Source organism: Rousettus aegyptiacus, unplaced genomic scaffold (assembly GCF_014176215.1).
Source record: "Rousettus aegyptiacus isolate mRouAeg1 unplaced genomic scaffold, mRouAeg1.p scaffold_m13_p_1, whole genome shotgun sequence".
NCBI lineage: Eukaryota > Metazoa > Chordata > Mammalia > Chiroptera > Pteropodidae > Rousettus > Rousettus aegyptiacus.
Window position 1 is genome coordinate 32,012,808 of NW_023416284.1, and position 18,315 is coordinate 32,031,122.

Below are 18,315 nucleotides of genomic sequence, written 5' to 3' on the forward strand. Positions count from 1 at the left end.
CGAAGAGGCAGCTACATCATGTGACTCATGTCTCCCAACCAAATTAATCCGTGATTCTGGCCTTGCTTGATCTCCCTCCCCTTCAGGCCATGAACCCTTCCAGAGCAGGGGACCATCTGTGATTCATTTTCACTCAATGGTCGTTGATTAAATCGCCTGGTTCAGAGGAAGTGGCAACTCAGCGGTTGAAGGGCCGTGCCCCAGGTCACTCCAGTGGGGAGGAGACCCCTGGGTACCACCTGCAGGAGGGGCTGTACAGTTTTAGCTGTTCTCGCCTACCTCTGCAGCCTCGGCTCTCCCTCCTACCTACCTCTTCACCTAGCAGTCCAGCCAGAACCTTGCGGTTCCTGAATAAGCCAGCCTCTCTGATAATTCCAAATCTCTGTTCAGGTTCTCCTGTTGTATGATATCACTCACTTCCTCTTCATTTGGGTAAATCTAACTAGTTCCTTGTTTTGGAAGGCTTCTTCTGCTACCTTTGGCACCCCTGCCCAGTCACGTAAGGAGCCTTCCTGTAGATCTTGTTCCATCACCCTGAGAGCCGAGGAGCACAGCAAGGCTCACACTGCATTCCAACTCTCTGCCAGTGAGACTGTGACTTCCCTAAGGCAGGGATACAGTCTTAGCTACCCAACTCCCCTGCGCCCAGTGCAAGGCCTGGAACATTCAAAGAGTCTGATAAATGTTCCTGCACCAAAAATTTCCTACAGTCAGAGCCATCCAATAATGGAATGGGCTGCACTGGAAGGCAGTGAGTCAGCTTCCTGTCTCCAGGGGAATGTTACAGGAGGCTGGGTGACCACTTGGCAGGGAGGCTACAAAAGCTTTCCTGTCCTGTGCAGAAGGCTGGGCTAGGTGAGTTCTGGGGCTCCTTATGGGACTAACGTGCTGAGACTCTGAGAATTATTTCCAACCAAACTCAAAGAGCCGCCTAGAACAGCAAGTGAAGGTGTGGCCTTGCTGAACCCTTGAAGGCTAGCTGATTCCATCCAACCACCTTGGCTGCACATTAACCTTCACTGCTTCATGATGATTAATTTGTTCAGATTACACATGGCATAGGCATGTTCTATTTCCACTCTGGTCCTCAGTGTTCCCATCTATAAGATGGGGGTGAAAGATGGGATGAAGTTCTCTTTAAAAAGATAATTTCTATAAAAACTCTAGGAATTTTCTGGTTGGCCTCTTAGTGTGGCAAGGCTAAAACTACAGAAATGGTGGGCTCTTAAATTAAGCTGGAAACATCCCACCCAATAGCTCAAGGATCTAGCAGTCCGAGAACCCACTGCAGTCCATGAAGGAGGCCTCATCATAAAAGCAGGCAGGAAACAGGGCCACCGCAGAAGCACATGGCGGAGTGAGTGCCTGTGTGATCGGGCTGCCTGATGCATGAACAAGTGAGACAGGCCTGTTTGAAATTTGGCTCCACCGTTTCCTGGTTGTGTGGCCTCCGGGAAGATATTAATCTCTGAGCCCGCTTCTTTATCTGATAATCCTCTCTACCTCTAGGGTTGTTTTATGTATGAAAAGCACCTACCCTCAGGCCCAAGGTAGGTGTTTAGAGAGGCCAGCCCTCGCCTCTAAGGAACCCTTTCCCACCTTTCCCACTTCCCTTCCTCTGACTGAAAATCCAGCAGAAAACAAGCCTGTCACATGGCCACACCAAACCCAAAGACCAAAAAGCATATTCCTATTCTGGCAACGGACAAAGCCCAGCAACTCCTGCATGTTCTGGCTGCCTGAGCAGGCAGCAAATGGACAGCCCAGGGTTCTCGCTCAGCCCCACCCTCATTGCCCCAGAAAAGTGAACCCTAGGGAGAATGAGGGAGGGAGGGTCCTGGACTGTCCTGCCACTCTGAAATCAGCTCTTAAAATAATTTAGGATGAACCGTGGCTAATTCTGATTCAGTTAACAAGGCAGTAAGTACTTCAAAGTGGAAGATGACCCATGTTTAAGAGGAACAGATCCAGTTCTCATGCTAGATCTTTTCCCGCCTTAAGGAATATTAAGGATATTAGCTGCCTTTTCTAGCATGAGGAGGCACAGGGCACAGTGGTTTTGGCCTTGCTCCATCACTCACGGAGGCGTCTGGCAGTCTGCGGACCTCCTGGGCCTCCCCTCTACAATGAGAATATGAAAGTCTAACCTGCCTGGATGACTCTCACCCATCTTTTTCATCTCTCACCCAAAGCCAACTTCTGTGAGAGCTCCTGCTTATTGGTGAGAATGAAGTGAAGCCTGAAGAAGATGGAAAAGAGCTCTGAGATAAATCGGCCTCAAGAGGAGACCCCTGGCAAAGAGGAAATTGAGACATAGCCAGTGATGTCTGAAGAATTGAGGGGGTCAAAAGGAATGGTCCAGGACTGGAGCTGGGAAGATGGAATTCTGCCCAGGAAGAGTGGGTTGGGGAGAAATCTGTAGACTAGTGGGCTTGAAATCAAGTCTGGGCTTAGCTATAAAATAGGCTATTCAAATATGATTTCTGAGGACTTATGAAGAGAAGTAGCAACCACCAGGAGACACTGGGTTTGACCAAGGATTAAGATATGCCAGACAACGACAAGCATTGTCCACATATTACCTCACATGCATCCTCAGATTTTCTTACATCGTTAATGCTGGATGCACTGAGCACTCACTATGTGCCAGGCTCTGGGCAGAGGTCTTTATATGCATCTGCTCATTTAATCCTCTGAAGAATCATAACAATTGGTACTGTCATTGACTCGGAGGAAACTAAGACCTAGAAAGTTAAGTAATTTGCCCAAAGTAACGAGATTAGACCGTGGAAAAACCAGGGTTCAGGACCTCAATAATTCTGACCTCAGGGCCCATACGGCCCTTAATCACTGAGCTGATTCTCCTGCCCATCCATGGTGGGCATGAAGATATCCATTTTACAGAGGAAAAAGCAGAGGCTGAAAGGGTTAAAACATTTACTGGAAGTTGCACAGGTAATGAATGAGAGAGCTGGGATTCAAACCCAGGTAATATGCTCTGCCAAAGCCCTGGCTGCCTCGGTACAGGGAAAGCCAGCAGGAGGTATGTGGCTGATATTAGCTGCCTTTTCAAAGGCACCATCGGGAGACCTGTGCTTAAAGAATCCAGCTTAGACCGCAAAGGGTTTTAAAGATCAAAGCTGGTATTTTCACGGACCTTGGGCAGAACACAGGGCATGAGCCTGGAGGGGAACAGCGGTGACAGAAACTCAGCTCTAAAGAGCCAAGACAGGTTTGTAGGCTACAATGGCTTTCTCCTTCTTCAAAAATTTAAACCAGCTTGTGATCTGGCCAACAGAGACATTATTTCTTCTTTTTGTATTCTCTTCTCTCAAACGGAGATAATAATTTATACCTGGCCTCGCAATAAGGTTATCGGAATAGTCCCATGAGATAAAATTGTCAAAGTGCTTTGAAACCTGTAAAGTGCCATGCATATGTGAATTACCGTTATTATTCCCTTTATCTATACCTCTTCTGGTCAGAGTTCATCATTTCACCTACATCACCTGACAAAGCACATACACAATCCAAAACCACCATATGCCTCCTTCCTGCCATTACAGCGCTTGGACTGCTCTGCAGTATCCATGTCTGCGCTCCCCGCTGGACCGACTGTGCATCCTGAAGGCAGGGATTACGTCTCCTCCTTCCTACATTCCTCACAGGGCCCTTTTGAGCCTTCGTAGAACCAAAGTTACCCCAAATCACACAAATGAATTTAGCTATCTAAGATGTACTTACAGTGCTAAAAACTGAGGAGGATATCTAAGGTTTGGCCTTTGATGTCTAAGAACAAGGAACCTAACTGAAGAGAAACTGAGAGAGACTCTAAGGTTACTCCTTGGCAGACACAGCGCTCACCCTTGCAACGGGCTCTCCATCGTTCTGTTGCCCCTCGTTCCCTTAGAATTCTCTGAGCCTGCCAAGGCCCCAGTTTAATAAGCACCACTCTAGCCTCCTAGCTGGTGAATGATTTAAAAAGGGACTGTCTTGGTCATTTCTATATTCTGCACCTAACAAAGTCCAGGCACAAAGCATACCCTTGATTAAATGTTTGTTGAATGAATAAATGAAGAAATGGATACGTACACAAATAAATCTGTACTTTACAAATGAGAATATCTTCATGTTTTTTGTACCCTTAGCATTTATTTCTTTGGGAGAAGGAGTGCAAGGAAGGGAAAAGGGGGGGGGGAGGGGAGGGGAGGGGAGGAGAAGAGGAAGGGAAGGAAAAAGGGATTGACATTTTCTGAACACTTAGAATATGCTGGTCACAGGGCTATACAGTAATTCCCTATTATCCATGGGGGATATGTTCTAAGACCCCTAGAGGATACCTGAGACCATGGATGGCACCTAACCCTCTATATACTAAATTTTTTCCCATACGTTGCAATCTTTTCACTTAAAGGAAGCACTTTATGGCTTCTTTTTGGCATATCCGAATTGCCAACATCACTAACTCTTGAGCTTTGGGCCATTATTAAGTAAAATAAGGGTTACTTGAACCAAGCACTGTGATAACTGGGACAGTTAGTAACTGAGATGGCTCTGAAATAACTAATGGGTGGGTAGTGTATACGGTGTGGATACACTGGACAAAGGGATGATTCATGTCCAGGGTGGGATGGAGCGAGATGGTGTGAGATTTCATTATGCTACTCAGAGTGGCATGCACTTTAAAACTCATAAATTGTTTATTTCTGGAATTTTCCTTTTAATATTTTCAGACCTCAGGTGACCACGGGTTACTGAAACTGAAGAAAGCAAAACTGTGAAAAAGGGGGGACTACTATACTCTTGACACATGCTTCCTCATTTAACTTTGACACTGTCACGGAGGTCCCAAGAGAAGGCACCCTTAGGGCAGGGGAGTGAGGTTCCTTCCCATCAGAGAGGGGTGCTTTCCACGCAAAGATCACAGAAAAAGGCAAGTTCTGTTTTACAGAAAGATGTCCTTTCTGGGGAGGGGGGTGGCTGTGCAGAGGGGTCACCTCCATGTCCATGGCAAAGACACATCCCAAGAGCTAAACAAGGCCATGTGGGATGAGGGCCCAGACAGAGGACACAGGACCAGGTGTCAGGAGACCCCTAAGAACAGGCCCATGACAACACCTTCTGGGCTTGTTTCCTCATCAGTAACATGAGGGAAACAGCCTATATTCTCTCTAGTGCTTTCACGACTCCATGACCCCATATTCCAGAGCATCTTTTCCCGTTTAAATCCATCTAGTATTTGTGGAATGAAAGAAGAATGAATAAATGCACAAACGAAGAAGTGAGCCATCCAGTGATGTCTCTGAAACATGTTATACACACATCTTGCTGCTGTCCCCCGCCCTTTTGCCCCCAATCTCTCCTAGGTATACCATTATACCTTTAGGGGACCTGCTCACCACTCTGAGGTCCCCATCAAGTTCAAGAAGCCAGACTCCTACTCTCTGCCCCCTCCCATCCACCACCTAGAAGACCCCAATTCCCGGGAGAATCAGCAATGATTCTTCCCAGCAGGGAATCTTCCTTCTAACCTAAGCATCTCCTGACCTGTTGGCCTCCCTTGTCTCTGAATTTGCCTGTTATGGTGTAAATGACCAAGCACCCAAGTGAGACGAAGGCCTTCCAGCTGGGCCCATGGGCAGGGTGGACATGTAAAAATACGCAAGCACAGGCCTCCATGTACAATGCTCAAGCCAGGCCCCGGGGCCCAAGGATGGTATAGCTCAGGCCACACATCAACTCCAGGCCAGGAATGTGCTCCTTACAGGGCATGTCAAGCCAAGAATCAGAGATGGTTTCTTGGTCACTTTCTGGTTTTTTTTTTTTTTTGCCTTGTTTCAGATTTCTTGGTGTTTTGTATGGATCAGGAGGTAGCTATTATATACAATAGGGGAGTTTCTTCCCAGACTCACCATGAGAGTTCCACCTTCACATGCTAGCTCCTTCCCTAGAATTTTAATTATATGCTCACATGTTCACTTTCATCACTATTCCTTCCCCAACTTCCAATGTCTCAGTTTCTTTATGACTCCCCAAGTCCCTGGGGTCAGAAAGCACATGGTCAGTGTTCGCCGACTGAACAAATGAATACATACACACTTACTCACACACACACACTTACTCGCATACACAATGTCTTCTATAATTACCATCCATGGTAATATAGCCAATTACTGGTTGGGGAAGCCAGAGTTAAAAACCAAACTAGACTCTGTCTTAGCCCCTCCAACGAATAGTGTGAAAAAGGTGCTAACAGTAATTTTAGCATTGACAGAAGGCCAGGTACTATGCAATAATGCCACAAGGCTCTGAGAAGGATATCATTATTTCCATTTTACAGACGAGAACATCAAGGCTCAGAGAGGTATCCTCCTAGATTGCTCCTCACTCTTCCCGACCACTCGCTCCTGCCTGGATAACAAACACTGATCCTTTAGGCTGCAGCTCAGAAGTCATTTCCTTCAGGAAGCCTTTCTTCCCTGATCCTCCCCAATTCAGTGGGCGCCCCTCCTCCGCTGTCCTGCAGTCTGTGTGCTGCTGTCCCTGTGGTGGTTGGTACTTAGGCACTGTGTTGTCACTCACTTTGTCAGTGGCTGTCTCCACCATCAAACTTTGACTTCCTCAAGGGCAGAGGGCAAGGGCTGTATCTTGAATAAATTGAAATCTTACCACCACCCAAAGTGCCTGGCACGCAGCAGGAAACCAGTAAATATTTAAGAAATAAAAAAGAAAAGCAGGGAAGCAAGCAAAGAAGAAAGGGAAGAAAGGAGAAAGGAAAGGTTCCCAAAGCCATGGAATTGGGAGGTAGAGAAGTTGGGGCTGGAATCAAGCCTGGTTCCCGAGACTAGACTCGATCTATGAGAATAACCAACCTCTCCTTAGGGTAGAGGCCCTTTTATTATATTCGTGTGGATTTGTCTTAGAACTTGGCACATAATCATTCTGCAATTAACAAGTGCCAATCAATGGACTTTAAGTTTTCACAGGTCAAGACAGTGAGTGTGAATTTTCTGGGGTGCCTGCGATGCCCACAGCACAGGGTACTGCAAATGATGGCTGCTCCATGTGTGTTTGTGGTCTGAGCTGATTTCTATTCAACCATCCCACTGTGATGACAACGGTGACTCAGATCAGGGAAGAGTCGGCCACCGGCTCTCATAATTCAAGGCCTGTGGGATGGGAGAGCCTGGAAAAATCTGAGACGCAAAATCATGGTCAAAATCATGGTCGGGGTCAAGTGTGCTTAAGTGTTTTAAGACTAAAGAGTCACATATTGATGTGAAATGCAGTGTCTTCTTGCCCCGGGGGTTTAGGTGTGGTTTGGGGGGTTTAAGCTCAGTTCATGATCAGGTAAACCAGGTAGTTTCTCTGGGAATCAGAAAAAGGTTGCAGAGAGTTTGTGTTGTTATTGTGTCTCCCCCCCCGCCGAACCCCCAAAGAAGTTTACAAAAGGCATAGCACACAGAGTGTGATGAAAATATATGTCATTTAGCTGAAGACCAGGACACACTCTTTCTCTTAGAAAATTTCAGTTCTCGCTGTGCACCTCTGTAGGCAATGATTTGGAAGAATGGCCAAGGGCAAGATAGAGTCCCAGAGTGAGGAAATTACCAGCCTAGGACTCAGGAGATTTGGTTTGAGATGAGCTCTGCCTCTGCCTTCCCAAGTGACTCTGGGTAAACCCCAACCTCGGTTTCCTTCCCTGTGACAAAGGCACTGAAAAGGCCTCTTGGCTGACTCCCTGGGCCATTCTGAAGATCTACTGAGGACAGAGTTTAAGAAGTAAAAGGCATCTATAAATAAAAGTAAGGAAGGATAAGAGCACATCTAACTAAACTTCAAAGAGGAATGAGGCTTCACATACAAATCTGTGAGCTAGGTAACAGAAACATTCCTTCTTGAATATAATATCGGATTTGATATAAACCTTGGGGACAGAACTTGTGTTTTTAGACAAGACGACTCTCTTTTTTAAGCAAGGCACATTGATGTGGGGTTATCCATGACCGTCCTCAGGGGTGTGGAGGCTATGAACTTGTGTCACACTGATTTCCTCAATACTGCATGGTCTCTATCTTTTATAATTCTGGATTCTTGTGTTTTGAAAGAGTGTTTCTCTTTCCTCTCTGGTAGACAGTCATTTTTCCTTGCTGTCAAACCTGGCACCTTTCAGATTTCTCCTATCCCTGCTTCTAAATCACCTTACATGAGAAAACCTAAAAACCTGCTTTGTTAAAATCAGGTGCAATAAAAGAGCCTATTGAGTTCTATGAGCAAACCGCAAGGAGTTTTACACATCTTTATGGTAATCTTCCTGAGGTCATGTGCTTCTCTGCTAAAAAGCTTTTTAATGCTTCTCATTCCTACCAAAACAAGTCCAGACACCCCAGGCTGCTAACGTTTTCAAAGCCTTCAATTATCTATCCTCAAACCACATTTGCATTATCCCTACTTAGTATGCTCCAGGTGTGTTTTCATACTCTGTGACTGCTGCCCTCAGCCTCCTCTTCTGCCTCGAAACACCACCCAAGTTTCAAGGCCCAGTTCAAGGCCCACCTCCTTCCTGAAGTCTCCCTCCCTTACACATAACCTCTCTCCACCCTTCGAACTCTTAACATTTTATCCGTATCCCTCGCAAGGCATTTATCATTTTCTCACTTAAAGGACAGACCTTTTTAGGATCTCAGTGCGTTTTCTTTAGTATCCTAAAAATCTCCTATAACCCCTGGTACTGTCTCTTGCTGAATGAACGTATAAATGAGTGGTGGCAAATACTCTGTCAACTCTTCCTCTGAGCCACACTTCTCAATGTTCCCCACTGTGTCCCAGATAGCTAAGGCTGCTGCATTCTAAGCCGTCAGATTCACTGCGGGAGGGGAGCGGCTCCACCTTGGGGTAACTGCTGAGCCAAGTCTCTGCCCTTCCCTAGCCTCAGGGGCACCTTGCTTGCCTCTCTACCCTCCAGGAAGGGGAGCTGCACAAAGCAACCCACCGGTGTGGGGCAGCAGGTGGCCTGCGGGGCACTCACCACTGCCAAGCCTCAGGAGCAGCACGTCCTGGAGCCTGCGGTTGAGGTCGCGGAGCTCCTTCATTTCGGACACCAGTGCCCCGTACTCCTTGAGCTTCTTGGCCTGCTGTACCAGCTGCCTCCGAGTCCGCTCCAGCTCCTGCTGGAGGTGGCGCATCTCCTCCTGCTGCTGCTGGTAGTTGCGCAGCAGCTCCTCGTACAGAGCCCGGGGCACGACGGCGTCCTCCAGACTGTCCATGTCCTCCGTGCCCGGCGAGGCCTCCACGAAGACCTCTTCCGGACATGTGCCGTGGCCCAGGCTCAGGCCGTTCTGCTTCTCCAGCCGGGCCACCACGGCCTCGATGCTCTTGTGCGCCACTTCGCTCGGCTTCCGCCCCTCAGGTCTCTGTGTAGGACAACGAGAATCAGTTCAGGCAAGGGCAGCTGGGACTTTTCTTGGACTGCAGCTCATTATTTCCCCAGACAATCCTAGAATCACAGAACCACAGAACATCAGTGCTTGGAGACACCTGAGCACACGCTTAGTCAAAGCCCTTTAATTTACACATGGGGAAACAAGAGGTACAGAGTGAGGAAAGGTCTTGGCCAGAGTCACACAGGCATGTGGTGGCAGAACCAGGATGCTGGTTTCCCAGGCCAGCACTTTTTCCATCCCATCACTCTGTCTCTTGGGTACATATTATACCATGACCTCCATCTTCCCAACTCCCCAACCCCCCGCCCCCACCCACAGGCCTCGGCAGTGACTTGCTCACAGGGGGTGTTCAGTGTGTATTTGTGGAGAATCGGTGAGAAATCAGGCCAGGCCAAGCCATCCCAAGGAAGTCACCACTCAAATCACTTCAGCAACAAAAACATGAAAGTGAGTAAAAGGGTGTTCCACCAAGAAACCGCTCCTCAAGAATGCCTATGTTCAGAAGGACGCTAAGAACTCTAATCTACTCTAATCTAGGGCAGGAACCATGTCTTATTTTCTCTGTTTCTCCAATCCTACCCAGAACTGGCACTTGGCAAAGGCTTGATAAATATTTTCATAACTGAAAAGTTCAAAAAATGCTAGAATCAGAAAGTTCTTCAGCTTAATTCCCTCATTTCACAGGTGAGAGAACTGAGGCTCAGAGAGTGGAAAGACTATGCTCAGGTCACATGATAAGCAACAGACAGAGCCAGAGCCAGAACGTGGAGCCCAAGTTCCAGCCTTAGGCTCCTTCCCCCATATCTGCCAACCTCTCCTTGGACACTGGCCAAACTGGAGCTTGGCAAGACGGTGGACACAGAGAGGACAGTTCATTGAGAAGAGAATTATCCAGAACTACCCAGGCGCTTCAGCTGCTGGTGGAAATTCCAGCTAGAGTGGACAAAGCTTCCACTGAGGAGTGAGAATTACAGAGCCAACGGAACCCTTCACTCGGTCAGGAGGGCCAGGAGCTCTCCTGACTGGGGGCGCTTGTAGGAGGCAAAGACAACTGAGGACACAAATAAGGTTTTAGACAACTCAACTATGTCGGGTCAAGCCTGCCTTAATTTCTTCCTAAGTTTCTGGAAATTTAAAGAAAAAACAAAAGAACCCCAGGACCCAAACATGACTCTGATATTCAGTTACATGACAATATCCTATCCTGTCATTCCATCCACTAGTCTAGATGAATTTATCAGCTAAAACTGTCATGATCACTTTAGATTTCTGTTTGCATCATGACACTATAAGACCAGAGCAGTGACCACATCTGGCTAATTTCCACGACCTGAGAGACTGGCACAGGGCCAGGCCCATAGCAAGGGTGCAATGAATGCATGAACTGAACTCAACTGCATCTTTTGGACTCTACCTTGGGAACGTTCTTGACCTTGTGCCCAAAATCAGACCATGGTCAACGCAGAAAGCATCCTTCTTTCTCCTCCCTTCCTATTGGGTACCCCTTATACAGAAAATACACTTGGCTTGTTGAACAAGATTTTCAGCAGGTTTACAAGTGAGGCTAAGGAGACCAAATGGGTTGCACACTAAAGGAAATGCAACCTCATGCAAAAATTTTCTTACAACTCATACACCCCTTTCTGTGAACCTGGCTCACCCCATTTCCTAGTGAGTCTACCCTTAGTTGTTTGGGGCAATGTGACAGTGACTGGCTTGGAACTGTTGCCCCAAAACGGCCTGCTTAATGTTCTTGGAGCTCGGCAGAGACCTCTCCAGAGCTGTGGGCTGGAGAGAGGGGCACCGATCCAAACCCTCAGCCGCAAGTACCCTTCACAGATGGTGCAAATGGGGTGGTGCTGGGTGGGCCGGCATGCAGCAGGGCTCCCTGGAAGGTTGGCCAGAAACACGCTAGCTGTCCTCATCTTTCCTGACCTGACAAGATCATGGCCTGTGACACCAGGGGACATTTATATGGTGAGAGGCAGCCGAACTGGAATTCTTATGCTATCAAAAATCTGAAAATGCTCCCACATACTTGCAAAAAAGGAAAGATTTTGTTACCTTGATGTGTCTAAGCTGTAAATCTTCTCCCCCATAATCTTTAATCTCCCCATCTTCTTCTACGTGATTGAGAGAAAGTTTGGGGATTTTTATTTTCTTCTGCATCACACTGTTTTCAAGGTCAGATTTGTCCTCTAAAATGCACATCAAGAAAACAAGGTTCATTGAGTCAAAATGCTAAAAAAAACGCCCATAACCTCAAATGCTAGAGAATGACTGAGGCCAGACCAGTTAAAAAGGAAAGGCAAATAAATCCAAAGACTATTCCCTCCTATATGCAGGGACCCTAAAGGCAGCAGTGCAGATCAGTCTCAGATCAAGAGTACTGACTAAAAGAACTGCCATGCAAACTGCTGAAATAGAGGCCGATGAATCTGCTTAGGGGTTTCTCTAAGGACATCTTAAAGGGTGGCCTTTTATGGAATTATAGAATCTGGTAAATGGAATGGCCTTTAGATTGTTACCTAGTCTAAACTTAACTAGTACACGAATCTCTCAACAAATGAGATCTTTTTAAGCCAAGTGACTTCCTGGAAAAAGCTGGTGGGTTTCTGTTAGCTCAGATACCAAGAGGCATGAAAAGGATGATAGCTCAAGGAGGTAAAGCCTGAGCGGGAAAGACAGGGATTCCCCCACAGCCCAGACACAGGACAGGCTGAGGGCTGACAGATAAAGGAAGAGTAACAAGTAACATTTACTGCATTTTTACTGGTATCAGATCACAAAATGGCAGAGTCTGAGGAGCCTCAGAGACGGACTGGTCCACTCTCTCATTGTACAGGTGAAGGAACTCAAGCCCAGAGGATAGAAGGGGTTTGCCAGAGGTGTGAGCTTGAGCGGGGACCAGAGAGGGAAACAGAACTTCCATGTAGTAACAACATGTACTCAAGTGTGCTACAAACTGTAAAGTGCTATACCACTACAGGGGGATCTTTTCCCACCACTTTCTTATTCTTAGAGCTCAACTTCAGATCAGCTAGAAGATAATTATTTTTTTCCTGCCCAGATTTCAAACTTTATTTCCAAGATCTGTCTCTCACAGTGGACATCAAAGTAAAAATTCAAACAGGAGCGTCCCAGAAGTAGTATTTGAAACTGCTCTGGAACTGGCCCCTTGTAGTAAATACATCAGGTCTTGTTTTCTGGGATGGAACTGAGACTCTGGAAATGTCTGTTTCTTAGACTCCTCAGAGGTTCCCCTTGCTATGTCCTAAATGCTGTTTCTAGCATGTTGCCCAGTGCTGGATGTGGCGCACGGTGAGGTAGCTGGTTAAATCCAGTCTTTGAGGGTCTTTATGTGTGCGAGTGTGCATGCATATGTGATTGTGTTAAACACGTTCTTACACTTCCCCCAGACCAGGCTTCTCTCCTCAAAACTTGTTAGTAAAGCTGAGAAGGAATCTAATAAGCAGATAACTATTACACAATGCATTCAAATGCCAAATCTTTTCAAATGGTCTTAGGAATGGAACCTCAGCTGGCCAGAGGCAGGACTTCTGCATCAGCAAGACCTCAGCGTGAACCTCTGCTCTTCTGTGACAGGGTGAGGAGGGAGGGGCGCAAGCTTAGTCTCACTGCGCTCAGGTGTGTCCTGTGTAGCGCTAGTTCTGAGGAGGACAGCAATAATTGACACAACTCACTGCACATTGAGTGCACACTAGGCACTAGGCACTCAATGAACGGGATGTTAAAATTGGCATTAACATGCTAATCACTTTATTTGGCTAACCATAAGGTGAATAAAAATACAATTTAAAAAACAATGACTTAAGCAAGGTATAGAGTGTAAATGAACTGCCGAGGGGGGGAAAAAAAAAGAGGTGGTCTTTGTTAATAACCGCTTCCTTGATTAAAGATGAAAACAGCTTTTCTCACTACCTGGGGGAGCTCAGGTTCCAATTTGATAAGTAAGGCCTGTTCTTGTTACCTTTGTGTCTATAAAATACATCCAATGGGTCCGGCATGAGCAATAGTAGGGATGTGGTCTCCGAAAGAGGAACAGCTTCCGACAGATCATTGTTGATTCTTTCTAAGCCAAGAAGCTGCTAACATATAAAACCTAAAGAAAGTACTCCAAATGAAGTTATCCTGAAATGGGAGGGGCGGGTGTTTTCCCATGTGGAAAAAAAAAAAAACAAACATAAAGAAAGAAAGAAAAGGGGGCGGGGAGGAAGAAGAGAGGGAGAGGATGGAGGAGAGAAAAATGGTGAGGGCGGGACAGAAAGAGAGGGAAAGAGAAACAGAGGTACAGGGCTGAGAGGGCGGCGTTAGGACTTCTGAATGTGTTGGGGCAAAGCTCCGGGGCCAATCCTCAGTTTAACAAGTTCAAGGGCAAATTTTGAGATTCAGCCACCAAACTGGAAATGGCAAGCTATGTTCCACCTCCCTGAGCTGAAACTCTGTAGAGCTCAGGGTCATGTTGATGTGCAGAGAAGCAATCATTCAGACTCACAAAACTAGGTAACATTAAACTGAGAATGATCATCAGATCATTCTCATTCAACCCTTTCAAAGTGCAGATGAGGAAAATGAGGTTCCAAATGGTAAAGTCCATGCATTCATCCGTGCTACAATCAGGCCCAGGGATACAGAAGGGGCAGGACAAGCAAGATTCCCACGGAGAGCTCCGTGTTGTGCAAGGTCACAAGAGTCAGTGTCATAACCTGAATAGTATGAGAAAGACCACATAACTAGGGTCCAGAGCTTTTCCTCCTATGCCTCAGCCTAAAATTTACTGAAAATTTACCCTTGCAGGAACCAGCCTGGGCCCTGCAGTCATGAGAGAATAAGCATCCAGTTGGGGACATAAGATAAAAATCCATGAAAAAGATAACCCAAGATCTCAAATACTGAATTTGAATAAGGGGGAAGTAACTGCTAAAGGATTTTAGGGGCAAGGCAGATCACTCACTTCCCTCAATGCAACCACGACAGGCTTTTGATAGGAGACAGCATTTGAGCCAAACCCCTTACTTGCTGGGTGATCATGAGTAAGTGACATTAATTCTCTGAGGCTGTTTCCTCATCTGTGACTTGAAGTAAATAATTCCTACTCACAGTGCCACGATGCTGTGAAGATGATCAATTCTGCATGTTAAGAACTTGAGTGGAGTGAATGACACTTGGCAATCAGTGCTCATAAAATAGCCATTTAAGGACAGGGAGAATCTGGACCACACAAGAGAGGTAAAGAATGGAAGCCGAAGGTTTGGGGAGGTATTTCGACTGAAATGGTTACAAAAAATCATTCAGTTCAGTAACAGGCAGGAGAGAGAGGTGAGGAAGGAAGCTGAGGAGGCTGGAGCTTAGAGAATAAATGGCCTTGAACGTCCAAGTAAGAAGAGCTGAGGTTCAGTCTGCAGGCATAAAGACATTAGGAGTCGGAGAACCTGGACTCCAAGTCAGTTCTGCCACTTTGTAGGAGCGAGAAGTCAGGTGAGCTGCTATGTCAATGAGTGTGTCATTTCCCTTTTTCTGTAGAAGTGGAGCTATAGCATCTTCCTCAAGTGGGGATCAAATCAGCTGGGTAAATGAGCCTCGAAAAAAAGAGAGTCCTGTGCAGACAAACACGTGGAGGATGACGAAGCTCGGAGCCTGCTGCAGGCTTGCTTCTTGAGGGAGAGACCTGCTTGGCCACCTGGTTTGGGAAAGGTGACACTAAGGAATGCTCCACTCCCTGCACCTGATGACAGGAGGCCCCACTCTACCAGCTACACGCAAAGCTCCCTGCTCTTCTAACTGGAACGCCTCCTTCCTTGTCTGCTTGACAAACCCCACTCGGCCTCCACTCACCTCCTCCTCAAAGGCCCCGTTATACACTGTACTGCAGGTCCTCGAATACTGTCATTTCATTCAACGTCGTTTCATTAAAATGTTGATGAGATGCCATAGGAACCTAATTCTCATCTATATCAATTAGGCTACAGTAAAAATGGGTTTCGTTATACATTGTTTCACTGCCGTTCCCAAGAACCCATCAAGGACATTAAGGGAGGACTTACCATACATACCTTCTCTGCAGCCTATTTTCTTACCAAGTTGCAATCATCTGCTTTGAGATCTACCTTCCTCACTGGATTATGAGTAACCTAAAGGCAGAGCCCATGTTATAGGCTTGGCCCTACAGGAAGAACTCATGAAACAAAAATGTCTAATGGAAGAATAACAAAAAAAAAGGAGCTTGCACCAATAACCATATGAAAAGATATTCATAATCATTAGGGAAATGCAAATCAAAAGTGAAATGAGATACCACTTTCACACTCACTAGGATGGCTGTAATCAAAAAAAGAAAAGAAAAATAACAAGCGGTGGGAGGATGTGGAGAAATTGGAGTTCTTGTTACATTCCTGGCGGGACTGTAAAATGCGGCAGCCACTGTGGAAAACAGGTGGCGGTTCTGGATTAGACCGGAAAGATGGTTGCAGAACACTGTGAATATACTAAGAACCACTGAACTGCACATTCTTTAAAATGGTGACTTTTACGTTATGTGATTTCCATTTCAATTAAAAAATAGGCCACCACTGGTGGAATGTCTACTATCTATCAGATACCACCGTAAGGGTCTTCACATAGTTATTACACCTCACATCAACCCTGCAATTAAGTATTATAGGCTACAGTTTTGTCCCCACCAAAAGGAGAAATGAGACTCAAAAAAGACTTCTGGCTACCCAGAAAGAAAGGTGCGAAGCTAAGAGTTGATCTAGGTCTCTCTGCCTCCCAAGTCCCAGCTCTATTCTCTCTAAACACATGCCTGAAACATGGTAGAGCCTGGGCGAATGCTGAATGAGTGAGTGAAGGCAATAGATAAGGACACACAAATTCCCCAGCTTGAAGTTCCAAGCAGAAGACCACTTCACTCCTGTCCTCCTACCAGACCTGTCCATCCTCAGCAAGTCCCCAGAAAGCAGTAACTATCCCCAGGCACAAGAGACACAGAATGCAGCTAGTCCTCAGAGCTTGAATGGGTTCTCTGAAAAGGTAGGCTGAGCGCTACAGGAAAGTCTGAAGTGACAGGAGTATGTTCCAGAAAGGACTATAAGCAGACAGCACCTCTAATCTCAAGCCTCCTAACCTGGATCCTGGCTGCCTTGATCCTTGGCCAAGGGAATCCTAAGGCTCCTCTGAGAGCTACCTGCCTCCTGGCTCCATCCTGATGCTCAGCAGTCTCTTCCTTGACGCACGCTTCCCGGATCGAGGAGACATGGGACCTCCACTCATCCTTTTCTGTAGCCAGTATACACTTACTGAGCCCCTGCTCTGGGCTGAGCACTATGCTAAGTGGTCCTTGGCTTTTGGACCATGACAACTAATATGTACCAAGAACACCAGCCAAAACACGAAGTTTGACTTCCTGGGGGACGCTAGCTCTCACAGGACAACTCTCTGGCCTCTGGGCCTTCCTAGCTCTAATCCTGAATTGACGGTGATGCCTCACATCCATATCTACCCCAGAGATTATTGCTCACTCAGTGTCATCATAAAAGGTGGAATAAATGAATAGGAGAGGGAGGCCCAGTCCTTTGAGTCAGGTGGTCCTGGTTTGGCTCTGCTACACACTAACCGTGGCACATGGGCAAGCTACTTAACCTGTCTGAGTCTCAGTTTCATTGCCTGTAAAGCAGGGATAATAAACTGTTTTCTAAAAATTAGTGCATGTAAAGCACCAAGCATAGTGCCTTTCTTGTCATAGGTGTCCAATAAATGACGGCTGTTAGGATGCCCTTGTGGATTATGTGCTTGGCTTTTATCCCATGTAAAGAGAGCCACTGTGGGTATCTGACACAGACTGAGACATGATGAAAGAGATGTTTTAGGAAGATTAATGTAGTAGTGGCAAGCAAGATGGATGAAGTGTGAAGAGGAGACTAAACACAGGCTGACAAGAAGCTGTAACTCTTAACTGGTCATATTAATGAAGGTGAACAGTGGTGTGGCTCATCTAATACAGCAAGTAACCTCACGGAGCATTTTAATGTGGCTTTGGAGTACACTTCTGGTTTCGAATTCCAGGAAACCATGGAAGAAACTAGCAGCTGACTCAGAAGGATGAAGAAAACTCTCTAGTCCCGCGGCCCCCAACCTTTCCGGCACCAGGGACTGGTGCTCCTATGAGAGTCTCATGCCTGATGATCTGAGGTGGAGCTGAGGCGGTGATGGGGAGCAGCTGCAAACACTGATGAAGCTTCGCTTGCTTGCCCACCGCTCACCTGCTGCTGTGCGGCCCGGTTCCTCACAGGCCACAGACTGGTAGAGGTAATCTTCACTGGTTCTGATTTCCTAATTCTTTTGTTTCCAGGGCAAAGAAAACCATTAAGGATTTGAACATCAACTATCTTCTCCTCCTTTCCAGCTACTATGAAGTCAGCTAACAGCACCGATCCAGTCAACAAATATTAAGTAAGCAGTTATTATGTGCCAGGTCCTGTGCCAAATTCTTTACTGATATCCCTATATTTAATCCCCATAATAATTCTATTGAAGCAGAAATTGAAGCTCAAAGAAGTGAGGGGGCTTGTCTAAGACATAAAGCCATTAATTAGCAGAGCCAGAATTTCAAATCATGTTTGCATAACATTCCGGCCCTGTTCCTGTCATCTAACTATCCTACAGGAACAAGACAAAAGTTACCGAGTTGCTGTAACTTCCTCAACTCAAGTAAAAGGCACGTATCTAATGGCTGGTGAATCAACACAACTTCTGAAGTGCCCGCCTTTCTTCTAAGATCTTGCCTATATTCTAGGAGAATGCTGCAATTTGAACTAAGCACTATACAAATATGACTTGATGCCCAACTCCTGAA

General features: G+C 46.4%; 2 protein-coding genes across 11 annotated transcripts in view; both read right to left on the reverse strand.

Moving 5' to 3' along the window:
* Positions 1–18,315, reverse strand: part of AGBL4 (ATP/GTP binding protein like 4) — a 992,639-nt gene that overhangs the window by 200,336 nt on the left and 773,988 nt on the right. The window lies entirely within an intron of this gene.
* BEND5 (BEN domain containing 5) overlaps positions 1–18,315 on the reverse strand; it is a 49,991-nt gene that overhangs the window by 23,072 nt on the left and 8,604 nt on the right. For 2 of the 7 annotated variants that reach the window (XM_016151318.2, XM_016151321.2), the window contains exons 2-3: positions 11,508–11,641; positions 9,029–9,413 (exon numbers count right to left, since the gene is read on the reverse strand). In XM_016151318.2, coding sequence (XP_016006804.2) covers positions 9,029–9,413; positions 11,508–11,641 — 519 coding nt within the window. Of the gene's footprint in view, positions 1–9,028; positions 9,497–11,507; positions 11,642–13,434; positions 13,567–18,315 lie in introns of all 7 variants that reach the window. The other 5 variants (XM_016151327.2, XM_016151325.2, XM_036233766.1 and 2 more) reach the window with 4 other exon arrangements.